At 46.4% G+C, this 13,666-nt stretch overlaps 1 protein-coding gene across 1 annotated transcript; it reads right to left on the bottom strand.

Annotated features, from left to right (window-relative positions):
* Positions 1–56: 56 nt before the first annotated feature.
* Positions 57–13,579, bottom strand: DNAJB11 (DnaJ heat shock protein family (Hsp40) member B11). Its single transcript, XM_030494704.2, has 10 exons — positions 13,374–13,579; positions 13,094–13,250; positions 9,823–9,920; positions 8,709–8,841; positions 7,612–7,754; positions 7,013–7,095; positions 6,344–6,401; positions 5,663–5,774; positions 5,122–5,281; positions 57–982 (listed from the first exon to the last, which is right to left on the bottom strand). Exons 1-10 carry the CDS (start codon positions 13,439–13,441, stop codon positions 918–920), a joined length of 1,077 nt encoding a protein of 358 aa, XP_030350564.1. The 5' UTR covers positions 13,442–13,579; the 3' UTR covers positions 57–917.
* Between the last annotated feature and the right edge of the window lie 87 nt (positions 13,580–13,666).

Here is a 13,666-nt window from a genome sequence, read left to right as displayed (position 1 = left end):
ACCATTCCTTGTTAGCTGTTCCAGGGCAAGGGCTGCTGAAACACATAACCAGGTAGTTTTTGCCATTCCAACTCAAACATCTTTATTTCTGTGCTGTTGGCTTCATCCGTCCTCACAGAGGACAGATTGCAGGAGGTAAGTGAACTTTTCCAGACAAGCTGTTGGTTACATTTGGAGGCAACAAGGAAGAACCAAGGCCATGAGGAGCCATTCCCATTATTTTCTGTGGAAGTCTTGAGGAGTCTTTGCTAAGCTGTTGCGACTTCAGATTTAAAACCAAGCATTAACTTCTGGGACAAGAGGACTACTTGGTAGCTAAGAGAGTCCACAGGAGCAAGAGATTTTTCCCCTGCTTTCCCAAGAATGTGTGGGGCCTAATACAGCCCCTAAAGCCCCTCTTGCCAGTCCACTCCCACAGGCATCTGTACTCCTGCCCCAGAAACACAGACTGAACAAACACCACACTCTGGGCTCAGAGGGGAAGGAGAGGAAGGGCTGGGGTTAAAAAACCAAAACAAACTCCAAACAGACTGACACGAAGGACATACAAAGCAGGAGAAGCTATGAAAATATGTTGAGATGGTCAAGAAAAGTCACATCAAAATATATTTAAAAACCAGAAATTCCAAACTGTGTGGAATTTAAAACTCCTTTCCCCACCTTTTTGTTTTTCCTCTGCTCAAGGAGTCTTTGTTGTTCCAGGACATGGAACATGATAGGCAGCACCAGTTATGTCCTGAAAAGGGTAGTATTTCTCCCAACTCGTCTGAGCACTTCCACCATTGACAAAGAAAAAGAATTATATATACCTCAACAATTGCCCCACCCTCCCTCTTTTCCATTCTACAGTGGGCAGGAGAAAAGATCGCAAACAAATTTGACTTTCTGTTGTCAGTTAAGTCCCATTTTTCCACACATCAATATCCCTGCAAGCCATTGTACACCTTCTGCACCGATCCTTGTTTCAGCAACTGTTTGAGACCTGCAAAAGAAAGGAAGGCATCACTGCACAGCACAAACAGGAGGACCCTGCATTTAGTGTTCCTGCTGCATTTACACATCTGGCTCGGAGACCCCCTGTGGCTGAGCCCATTTAAATAACACAAACACTGGTATTCTAAAAGAATCATAAAAACCCCCAACAAAATAAGAAAAACCCTCCCAAACCCAGTGGTGAGACAGCTTGACTCCCACTCCTTCAGCATTCCCACTAGGAGAAACAAGACTGAGGTTAGTGATGTTATAACAGGGCTTTCATGCACTCTCAGGACCACAAAAGACCAGTGGTTCCAGGGAGAAAGCCTCCTTTGCTACAAGCTCAAGCTCACAGCTCCGTAAGGGATAAAGCTGACTCCCAGAGCTGCTTTGCTGTTGAAGTTGACAACAATTTTGTCATCTTAAAGTACAAATGCAACAACAAACAACTCGCTAAGTATTTCCAGAGACTAATTGATCTTGCTTATCGCCCCAGGCTCCTCTACAACCCAAGAGAAACCTGCTAGCAGCAAGCTCAGAAGTGCTACGTTTGAGTCCTGGACTTGCCAGCTACAGAAATCCACAGGAGTAACTAGAAAGCAGAGGTTTTCACACTGATATGTGGTACCTGGGGGCACTGCTGTCCACTAGAAGTAGTCCCTGAAGGCAAGCAATAAAAGCAGACTGTTATCTACAGGCTTAAGGATCCTACTGAAGGCCTGAAAATCTTGAGGTTTTGTTTGAAACCCACTGTTTCACAAAGGAGTCTAGATGACTTTTCAAATACCACCTTCCCTATTCATAAAACATTTCAAAGAACTGACTGCTCTGAGGTCCTGTCAGTATTAAATTCTTACCAGAACAGGATAAAAGTGAGTCAGCCTTTAAAACCATAACAACTCATCTACTGGGGTCAGTGCATTCAGGGAAAGACTGGCAGTGCTACTTAAAGGGCAAGTCCATACAAAACAGAGGAAGCAGGCTGGCAAGAACAGATGTGTCACATAGTTTTTTCCAGAGATAAAGAGGGAGTCCCCTCTGATTAAAGTCAGCCTGGACAAACGCTGCCAGGACTCCCACCGCCCTGGCCACAGCATCCCTCAGGGCATGACGGCATCTCTGCTCTGACCAGCACCAGAAACCACTGAGCCTGAAGAGGCGCTGTCAGGACTCAGAAAGGAAACGTACCAAACACCATGGGTAACTTTCAAATAATAATTCAAAAAATTGAGCTAAACTGATATAATTCTGCTGTTGGATGATCCCCAGAACAAAGCAGCAGGCTTGCACCTCAACATGACAGAAGATGGGACTGCAGTCCTGCCTCAGATGAGCTTAATCTGCTGTTCCACTGAAGCCAAAGTCTTGGCATCACAGTGTACATGTTTGTACAAGTCAGATTAGGCTGCCTAGAAAATACTGCCATAGGTGTTCACTTTAAGTGAGGTACTCGAGCATGGGGAGAGAATATCAGCAATTAAATGAACCAATTTATTACATGCCTGAAAGGTTAGGGGGTTTTTCTGCACAAGTCCTTCAAGAAATCCACCTAAAAGAGAGTATGTCTCCCCGCAAACCTTGTCCTGCTTGTCTACCCTTAAATCATTCTGGCTACAGATACTATAAGACCAGTGATTTCATGCATAAGGGTCACAGCAGCTGTTAAAATACTGGAAAACTGTTCTCAAAGTAGTAACTGGAAGAGAGACGGCTCTCTGCCAGGCAAGAGGTATTCACGCTTCTTGCTTGATAGCCAGAGAATCCTGAACTCCTCTACATTCAGAAACATCCCTAACAGCGGGGCAAAGTGAGCCCCTAATCATTAAGGATAGATCATTCTCCAGGGGAGTGCAACGCAAGTTCACTTCCCCTCCACTGCCAAAGGAGGCTCCAAGTCACTTCCTGGCTAACGGGCAAGAGGATGTGCCTCCTGGATGTGTAGTTCTTTGAAAGGAAGGCCCTAGCTGGAGAAAGGTGTGCTCCAGTAACCCTGAAAGCACCATTCCTGGACCTCATTTCCTGCTAGCTCGCTCTAGGCAGCTGCCTGCTGGCCTGAAGGATACCCCCATTATTGCACAGGATATTTCAACACATACCTGATGTTCAGCCAGGAATTCCAGTCAGGTGCTACAACACCTCAGGCATTTTTTTTTTACTAGAGCCAACTTCGAGATTATTCTGACACCACCAGCAGGTGACAGGTTACAACATAACCTGGGCACTTTGCTGAGCCTGCTGCTGCTCTCTGAGCACTCCAGAGTTAAAGCATGGAATCCAAAGCTCCAAAACAGACTATAAACAAGCGTCAGTAAAGATGAATGAGAAATGTCAGAGAGAAAAAAAGTCACCCCTGATCAACAGGCAATAAATTCCCTGATGTCACTCTGGCAGGAAAGAAAGCATATTATTTCTCTGACTCTAAAGCTCTGACTGACCAGAGTGGTGCTCCCCAAGTCAGAGTATCTTCTGACTGCCCCAGGAGCTGTGCATATGGTTATGAGATAAGAAATTAGGACCACTGCCAACAATAAGAAAAAAGGGATGTTTTGAATTCTGAAGCCTACAGTCTTCCTTTGAATGTGTACACTGAACTGCTGCCATACAACATGAATAGATGTGTTCCCTCATAAAACTCCTTAAATCACTGGATGTTTGGAGATACTCTAGCACACACAAATGCGTCTGACTGCCCACCCAGTCACCTTCCTCTGGGGAGCACAGAATTGCTTTAGGAGGGAGTGAAACACCAAAAGGCCCCGCGCCTGAAAACACTCATGCCAGTACCATCACCTCTCTGATGCCAGGATATCCTTAAAGGTGTGTGAGCAATTTTGACAAACACAGAGGCTTCTGAGTGCTCCCTGCCTCTTCTAAATTGCCAAGAACAATAGCTGGAATGACCTCAGGTCTGTTTGAGAGGTGCTGTTGCTTTACAAAGCTTCAAGAAGGGCAGCAGATCCTGGAATGAGACTTCACACCAATGCAGTTACTGTGCTCTGCAAGCCCTCAGTGGGCACAACACGCTCGCAACAAGCGGGAAAGCACAGGGGTCAAAACACAAAACAAGTGCACTCAAAATACAGCCCAAAGGCACAGACCTCACTGCAGGGGTCTGCAACAAACAGCTGCAGAGTCATAGAACATCAGCCCTGGAGCTGCAGCTACCAACTGGGCTCCACATGGTAGGTAGCACAGCGTTGCCAACGCAACAGTAAATGCCACAGGGCTGAAAAAGCCCTCCCAGGGCTTGGCTTCCCTCTATACACTTGAAGAGTACAGGAAAGCTGCACATATGCCTCATTCCACCAGGACAGCTGCCAGAATCCACTAAAAGGGTAACTTCAGATGAAGATAGCCCTGGCCAGCAGGAAGAAGCTCTGGGGTTGGGGATTTTCTGAAGAGCTGCACTGGTACATTCCAGGAACTTCTTTGTCGTGTAGCAGAGGATAGGGCCCTTGATGCCTACTCTGAAACCTTGCGAACCTACTGCAGAGGCTGCTGAAACGATGAGGAATTTCCAGCTAGGAGTATAATATTTACCCTCCTGTCAATTTTGGGATTTCTACGTGGGTCACCAAGTTTCCCTTTGAGTACTAAGGCTGAGAAGCAGATCTCCATTGTACCCTTCTTCCCTAGACAGCCACAAAGAACTTAGGGAAGAAGGAGATGTAGAGAGCAACGATCCTTCTGATGCTGTAGGACTCTCTTTACCCTTGACAGCAGAGGGATTTTCACAAGTCTTGCCTCTAAGAAAGTAGAGCCAGAGGCTGGAAAACTGCCTGTGATCCCATTCCAGCAGAAGCAAAGCAGGCAGAAGCTAAGCCCAGCAAGTCTTTCAAGTTCAGACAGATGGCCAGCTACAAAACAAAGAACCTGCAAATTTGCCAAGTGCTACGTCCCAGCAGTAACACATCCCAACTTAATCAGGCTCCCTACAACTGCAGCAGCCAAGTTCACTTGGCTTCAAAGGGAAATGGAAGTTAATCACAGGGCATTGGCCAACTGTGTTATGTCGTACAAGGGGCACAGGGAAAGGAGAGCCCCTTCTGACCACTGCAGGCCCTGATTCTGTTGTGCCAACGTCTTATCAGCTTTGGCTGGAGGTCTGTGCAGCCTGCTGCCATGGCAGGGCTTCAAAACACGCACCTTCCCGCTGCTCGTTTGTCAGTTGCTCTTTGGGGAACTCCACATCAAACGTTATTATTAGTGAGCCTTTGATATTATTGTTATCAAAATTTGGAAGACCTTCTCCTTTCTTCCACAGTTTGGCCCCGGGTTTCGTAATTTTATCCCGAGCAATGTGAACCTAGAGACAAAAGAAATTTCAGGACATTACTGGTGTTCTGTGTGTATCCCAACACTCCAGTGCCCTTTCCAACCCACTGGAAAGCTTCAACTGATATTAATTCATTGCCAAGGTCAGCAATATGTAAGGGGTCCAGGCAGTGTTACTGCCAAAACCAACACCATCGAAGACAGCAGATGAAGTAACTGCTGCGACAGCCAGGAACTGAGCCCCTTGTAGAGCCTGTTATGACTCCACGGGAACTGGTCTGGAAGGCACTAGCCGAGGGGATGCTGTATGCAACCAGCAGCTGCGCAGCCCCCGAGCAAGCAAACCCTCAGCACAGGAGGCCTGCAGTTAAATGTTGTTTACACAGAGCAAGAATACAAACTGTTGTCTCACCTTGTGCCCATCCAAGTGGGCGATATCCATTTCAAAGCCTGTAAGTGCCTCGACCAGCGAGATTGTCACATTTGTATACAAGTCATCTCCTCTTCTTTCAAAGACTGGGTGCCTGTGGAAATAAACATTGGAACTTTTCTTCTTCCCCATAGGGAAAATAGGTCCTCTAGCTTCTTCCTTTGTGTTTATGAGTTTAAAGAATTCACACATCAGAGAGGAAGTGAAGAATGAATTAAATTTAGCTTCATTTTCCTGTGTGTGGTACGTACTACCAAATAACCTTTCTATTTCTAGGGCAGTGAGTGGCAAGGCGTGTCAAGAAGCTATGATTCACGCAATCCTTTTCTTAGTAGTGCATTTCCTTACAATAGGGAGATAGTATGTTTATGGAAAAAGGAGATTTTTTCATGTGATTCACACAGGAGCCACTAATGCATGCCAGTGTTCAAGCCAAATAAAAGTGGAATTATCGCAGCATCTTAACAGTGGTGAAGCCAGCTATCCTAGCATCAGCAGCGTTGAACATCCTGCACAGCCCTGAGTAACAAACCCCTGGCTGCACCAACTCTGCTGAAGGGCAAGATACATGCTAGCCAAGCAGGCAATGCTGGCCAGAAAATCACTTGCAAGCTTCCTTTTATAGTAACCAGAAACAGCCAACTAGCTAGGCCAGTTACTTACTTAAGGACTTTTATTCGGAAGCGCAAATCACCTGGCTCCCCATCCACGTGGGGCTCACCTGTGAAAAGAAAAGCTCTGTTTAAAGGAGGTAGTTAGTGACACTGAAGAAACAAGCAGCATATTAAACACAAGAGAGGTTTTCAGCTCACAATGTTGCAAGAAAAAAACCAAGTAATTGATCTTTACATGACTAAAACCCTCCTTACACAGATCTGTTATTAGAGAGCCTAGGACTTTTGAGTATTGCCCCAATGAGCTCATACCTGTCTGCTGCTCTGAAAGACTTGCCTGCATGCTAATGATGTCCTTCACTTGCTGAAGGACTTACCTCCTTGGGCAGAGAGATTCCCTCACATACTCAAGCCTGGAACAGATGCTCCTACTCAAAAAGTTAGGTGAAGCATCAGATGTAGAGATTTTTTTTATACTTTTTTTTTTGTGCACGCTCCAGTACCAGCAAAGGAAGTGGAACTTGGAGTGATCTCCAGACTTAGCAAAGAGTATGCTCCTAGATTTCAGCAGCACACAGAGGACACAGCACTTAAAACCACATGTGCTGATCAGTTACCGAAAGCAGGGCTTGGACACTTTGACTGCCAAAGACCAGCCCTGCATTACAGGAAAGGAGCAAGTCAAAGCTGAGCAGCAGGGCAGTGCCCACATACCTACCTTCACCAATGAAGGGATACTCCATACCATCCCTCACGCCTGGCTCTATCTCCACTTCCAGCGTTCGCTCCTCATTCACAAGCCTGAAAAGGGGAAGAGCAGCCAAGCACTAAGTTTCCAACACCAGGTAGTAGCACCTACTTATGTTACTGGGGTAACACATCTAGAATTGGAGGCTGAGTGCTGCTTTTCTTGTGTGCTGATACTCAGCTACCAGAGAGGGCAAGGTTAGGCCACTAAATGCACAGGGCAGCACCTGGATGTGCAATTACACCACAGTATTGCATGTCCAGCTGTTCCCAGCTGGAAACTGTGAGCTTATCTCACTTAGTTTATTGACATTCAGTTGTGGAACTCCCACTGTAGTATTACTGATTGTTCAAGTCAAAAAGAGGCTGAAGGAGCAAATTGGGGAGCTCTACTTCTAATGGTCTAGAGATGGCCAGCTCTACTGTAAGAATAAGGACCGGCTCCTTGGAAATGAGAAATCTGTGTTAAGCTTTTCCCTCCAGATCTTATTGGTAGTACAGGCGCCTTCCTCCATCTAGTGGTAGGTTTTGAATAAACACCCATATATCATTAAAGAGCATAAAACTCACTTGACATTTGGGCATTCATCACAAACAACTTCTTGAGTCATCTGGAAACGTCCAGGACCCAACTGGGTGGTCCTCATCTCCTGCCGGCAATTGCATTTCCGTTTGCCAGGTGCCTGTCTTGCCACTGGCTTGTTCCTGACAACCTGCACAGAAGAGAAAGAGGTCAATACTCACAGCACATAAGCCAGCAACACTCCTGGGTATCCACAAGGGTCTGGATTTCTCAAACAGCTTGAAAATAATTTGGGTTTGTGTGCTGCCTTTTCAGTCCACTCTCCAAATGGCCTCAGAAAACATTCTGACAACAGTTTTCATCTTGTGCTTCTTACTGATCATACACTAAACACCAGAAAAACATCTCTAGGACACCACTATTCCCATTCCCTTTCTTTTTCCTGCACACCTTTCTAAATAGAAAGGTAACACTAGGATGAAAAACCTCACACTTTGGTTACAATCACTGCCTTGTCCTGCACAATGGGCAAAATTATTCCGAGTTCCCCATTTACCCAGAAACTCAAACTCAATCAACACAAATTCTACATGCAAAGTAGCAGGGATTGTCAGCACCAGAAATGTAGCTTGCTTAAAACAAATACCAGAAAATTAAAAGGCCACCATATATTTGCCAAGTGTGTAACCCAGCAATTTGCAGTGATGTGTTTGGCCATATAAAGAGCCTATGAAAAATCATCAACATGGTTTTGGAAGAATTACAAAATGAATTTAAGGCTTACGAATGGGCCCTCAAATATCAATAAATTCTACAGAGAGACCACTTACGCTTTTTCCAACTGGGCTCTGCAGTAAAAACAAGCTACAACTAGTGACTGACAGCAAATAAATAAGCTATTATCACAAGAAACATCCTTTTATAGAGAATGGCAGATGGCAGAGATGAGTAAGTGTGTTGTTTCTTCAGTCAACTACTAGCAAACAGCATCATAACATCCTTCACTGTCACTGCAAAATACTGAGAAACTGAGCACCTATTTTAGCTCTATTCTTTGGGACACGATATCCTTCAGAGCAGTGGCCAGGCCAGACATCTCAAACCTCAGACCACACTGGAGAGACCAACAGGCAACCAAACTTACTTCTACGAAGTTTCCTGAATACACCTCCTCAAGTGTAACCTCCAGGTCCACGATAATGTCGCTTCCTCGGGGAATGTTCCTGTCTTGTTGGCGAGGGTTACCTCCAAACATGAATCCGAAGTCCCCAAAGAAGCTGGAGTAAAGCATATCAATCAGTTCAGGAAGGAATTCTCATCAAGCAAGGCTCTGAAAGAGAGAGCCATCCAAGGCAGCAGCAACACATTACTTGGCAAATGCTTCTAGCCCACTGGAGAACAACCCCCTCACAGTACAAAAGCACCACAGTAAACCCAGATACCTCTTTTTGCTCCTCCAGAACACAAGCTAATGCCTTCGAACAAAGTTGTCATGTTGGGAGATATTTCTGTACTAAAGAAAACCAGTTTTGGAGCAGGAGTTGAATGCCAACACCTCAAAATCTGACGGCTGCCTAAGGGAAGCCCTCTCCATATTACACTGCAACCATCACCACAAGGCGCAACCTCTGAGCAGTACTCCACCTCTGGCATTGCAAGTCAAATGCTAGCAGGTTGTTTTTCAATAGTTTAAGGACAAGGGACAAGGATGAGAAAAAACTTCCTAGCAAGTCTGTGTATTTTTCCTCAAAACAGACCAGCAGATGGTGTGAGATCTCACCCAGAAGGATCACCTGAGATGGGCAACTTCAAGAGTTGTTCTAGTATATTTGTGCCTAGCAGAACCAAAGGGGCCTTAAACAGAAAATCAGGTTCTGCCTGAGTAACATGCAAGTGCCTTCAGATTTTACTGATCCAAATTCTACAGTTGCTCTAAAACTTATTGTAAGTCAATACAGCATTACTTTGCAAAAGAAAAAAGTGACCCAGAGTGCACACCTGATCTGTGACAACAGGTTGAACATGAAGACACCACTGACTCCTACTCACTGAAGCAAGGACTGATACATGACAGCCAACTGAAAATTGCACATGGGATAGCTACTGTAAATCTATTTCCTCAGATTCTCAACTGTTACTTCAGATCAGTGCCTCCAGACTGGGTAAAACACCTTAACACAGAATTTGCCCACATCAAACGTGTGTATGAGCATCACAAAATTACATTTACCAACAGTAGAACAGCCTGAAATCCTTACTGTGAGAATATGTCTCCATGAGAGCTCTGGTGCCCATCCTTCAATCCTTCCTCACCATATGCATCATACTGCTTCCTCTTCTCCTCATCTGACAGCACCTGGCAAGGGCATAACAGCAGATGAGACATTTACCCACAGCTGAGCTGAGTTATTTGAATAAGGCTCTGAGAGGCAGGAGCTCACCAGTGCTCTTCACTGGGGGACAAGCAGCAATGCTTTACATTACAGAAGCACTGGCTAGAACCTCCTTTCTGTATTGGACTAGAAAAGTTAAACATTTATCAGTTAAAGCCATAAAAAAGAAAGTTATTTTATTAAATCAGCAGCAGCAACACAGAAAATTAAAGTAACACTGAGTGTTCTTACAGATTAAAAAAGAATCAGAAGGAATAATTCAAATAAGTTCCTACAAAGCAGCAAACTGAAAACACCCCAACCAAACAACAACCCATAAAATCATATAATACCATCCCTCTTTCTCAGTTAGTTCTGCAAGCATGCAGAATGTGTATTTCTCCACTGTTTTGTAGCCATTAGGAATGATGGCAAATTCACCTGCCAAGCCCAACCTGCCAAATACAGTAACTCTGCACCAGTTTGAATGCTGGCCCTTGTTCCAAAGGACCACAGAAGTTAGAAGTGACTTCAGTACTGAGGCAGAACAATACATATGACTTTCAGGACTCCAATTTTAATTCCTGAGCATTGATCTTTGCCCCTTCACCACCACCACCCCCCCCTCCCCCCCGAGATCCAGAAGTTTCCAGTTACATTTAGTTTTCCTTCCCCTTCTTCACCTGTTGACTATAGTTAGTAAGGTGAAAATTGCCAGGTTAGCTTTCAAAAGGCTAGAAAGGAGTGAAAACAAATTGAGAAAGCAACTAAACAGGTGGAAAAGCTGGTTAAATGATGAACACCAGCCTGAAATTGTAACTGATGGTAAATGCTAGCAACAGGGGAAAAACCCAATAGACTTCATTAGCATCATCTAGCAGATGAGTTAAATTCTCCTCCCATCCCAATTTCCCTTAAACACCACATTTCCCAAGGCTGTTGGAGAACACAGCTCTAAGAACACAATTTCAAGCACTATGAAGAGACTTCTTGATTGTTACATTTGGTTGCCTTGAGAGCAAAGCAACTACAGTGGACAAGCTCAGGGAAAAAAAAACCCAACCAAATAACCATTGAAACTCCACTCTCGACCCATCCTGAGACTAACCTCAGGCTGGTTTGGCTTGGAAGGGTCCTTGAAGCTCATCCAGTTCCAACCCCCTGCCACAGGCAGGGACACCTTCCACTAGCCCAGGTTGGTCCGAGCCCCTGTGTCCAACCTGGCCTTGAACACTGCCAGGGATGGGGCAGCCACAGCTTCTCTGGGCACCCTGTGCCAGCGCCTCAGCACCCTCACAGGGAAGAACTTCTTCCTTAAATCTCATCTCAATCTCCCCTCTGTCAGTTTAAAGCCATTGCCCCTTGTCCTGTCACCACATGCCCTTGTAAAAAGTCCCTCTCCAGCTTCCTTGTAGGCCCTCTGAAGTAGTCTCAGTTCCCTCACACGCAATCAGTCATCTTTCTAACTGAAAGAAGTGTGTACAGACCACACAGCTGCAGGGTGGAAATCACCTAGGCTATTATGAAAATGAGAGAGACCAAGTAGCTGAATTAACCTACTTCCCCCACATTTTCTTTGAAGACTTTGCTATAGATAGTCAGCCAGCCGAACCCCAAGGAGCAGTACTACTAACAGAGGCTGTTGCTTTATAGCAAAAAGCATCTTGGTTTATGTTACAACATACACATAATTCTACCTCCCTTTCGCCCCAAACAATCAAATCAACCCCCTGAATCTAGCAGTCACTTTAGCAGAAGGATTTGCAAGCTGTATTTGCTAAACAAAGAGACAAAGACCTTGCAGGACATCAAAACATTACTCTTTCCAAGCCTATTTTAAAAGCACACATATATCAAGGCTGGATTTCAGCATTGATGCATCAATCTCCAGCTGAAGACGCTGAAGGGAGGTTTCCCAGTTGAATTTTACCAGCACCCAGTGAGAGCACGTTGCATTCGTATTGTCCGTGCTAGCACCAGCACTTCATGCTTGATGTTGAACAAGGACACTGTTGTGCTTCAGTAACACCCTGGTTAGGGGAAAACAGGCTCAGTCACTGCTCATAATAGTTAATATTCAGCTCTTCCTGCCACCACATCCCCTGCTGATTTGATTTTACAACCATTTGCTTTTAATAGAAGGAATACTCTCAACTGTTACTATGACAAAGAAATAAACTGGGACTCAGGGAAGAGGTAGAGAAATGCTTCCTGTGCGTACTGTTCAATGTGACAAGTTCCCAGCTCAGAAATGACAGCGAGCTCACAGCTTTGAAGTAAACTGCATTCATCAGTTTCCAGATGCTGCAAAGGACAGGTGATAAATAATTCTGTCCACAGAAAAATTCTTTATGTCCGCTGGTTTCCCTGTGATAGTTCAGCCAATTTATTTAAATGGGTAACTCTGAACTAAGAAGAGGTTCAGGTCTGATACAAAAGTAAAGTTAAATGTGTTTTCTTTCTGATCTTTTATCTCCTATCAGCTCAGCCTTACTCACAGCCACACACACATTTGTTCCTGTGCCAATACTTAGGGTTGCATCAGCTATATTCCCTCCTCAAAGAGCTATTAATAAATACCAGAGAATTTAGGTTGCTGCCCTCACTTTCCTCTGGCTAATTAAGCTGATTTAACTGTCTTTAACTGTCCTCTGTCAGAAGGAGCTCTGTAATCAACCTGGCAGCCTCTCCCCCTTTGTCCTTTATTTGGTAGAATGCCTGAAATTCAATACAGTCATAGCAGGAGGATGGATTGCACCCACACCTTATTAGAAGGGCTTTCACATTTCCTAGAAGGCCTCCTTTCTCCTTCCCCTGGAAGTTACAGGACAAAGCTTCATGAAACTACTCGTTGGCTGAGCTCACAGAATCACAGCATCACAGAACAGGCTGGAAAAGACCTTAAAGCTCATCCAGTTCTTCCCCCTGCCATGGGCAGGGACACCTTCCACTACATTAGGATGCTCCAACCCCCATTCAACACAAACCTCACCTACCCTTCACAGCCTGGGGGAGCCCGGGAGGACTTAAAGCTCCATGAGTCCCTCACAACAGGGGGCACAGCTTCACCCCTCTCCTTCCCCAGCACCTCCACTGCAGGTAGCGGTGCCCACAGACGGGCGCAGGGCAGGGGGGACCCCGCGGCTCCCGGCCTCACCTCGTAGGCAGCCCCCAGGTCCTGAAACTTCTCCTGCGCCCGGGGGTCGTCGGGGTTCCTGTCGGGATGGAGCTGCAGCGCCAGTTTCCGGTACGCCTTCTTGATGTCCTTGATGGAGGCGCCGCGGGACACCCCCAGGATCTTGTAGAAGTCCCTCCTGCGGGGAGAAGGGGAAGGAAGAGACCGAGGTCTCTCCTCAGCGCCGCGGCTGCCGACCGGAGCGGTCGGCCCAGCACGGAGACGCGGAGTGGGGGACACACACAGGGCCCGGCACACTCACCCGGCGGCGGCCTCCCCGCAGAGGCAGAGCAGCAGCAGGCAGACGCGGCCGAGCCAGCCGAGGGCCATGGCGGGGCCGGGCCTGCCCTGCCCGGGGGGAGAGCGCGGCGCTCCGCAGGCGGGTCCGCAGCCGCCCGCCCCAGCTCGGCCACCAGCGGACACGAAACAGGCCCCGGCCACATCCGCCGGGCCAATAAGAGCGCGGCGCGGCCCCGCGCGCTGCGTGCCGCTGACCAATCGTCTGCGCACACTTCACCACCGACTCGACGCCGCCGGCCAATCGTGTGCCAGGAC

The sequence above is a fragment of the Strigops habroptila genome, chromosome 8 (assembly GCF_004027225.2).
Source record: "Strigops habroptila isolate Jane chromosome 8, bStrHab1.2.pri, whole genome shotgun sequence".
Classification (NCBI taxonomy): Eukaryota; Metazoa; Chordata; class Aves; order Psittaciformes; family Psittacidae; genus Strigops; species Strigops habroptila.
This window is presented reverse-complemented; position numbering and strand designations above follow the sequence as displayed.

What these genes read in the sequence shown, in the direction of transcription:
- DNAJB11 (XM_030494704.2), bottom strand. Translation starts at nt 13,441, where the DNA reads ATGGCCCTCGGCTGGCTCGGCCGCGTCTGCCTGCTGCTGCTCTGCCTC. An exon ending in ACCTGGGGGCTGCCTACGAG is followed by an intron (nt 9,921 to 13,093) that starts GTGAGGCCGGGA and finishes TGCCCTTGCCAG; the next exon opens with GTGCTGTCAGATGAGGAGAA. An exon ending in CATGGAGACATATTCTCACA is followed by an intron (nt 8,842 to 9,822) that starts GTAAGGATTTCA and finishes GCTTTACTCCAG; the next exon opens with CTTCTTTGGGGACTTCGGAT.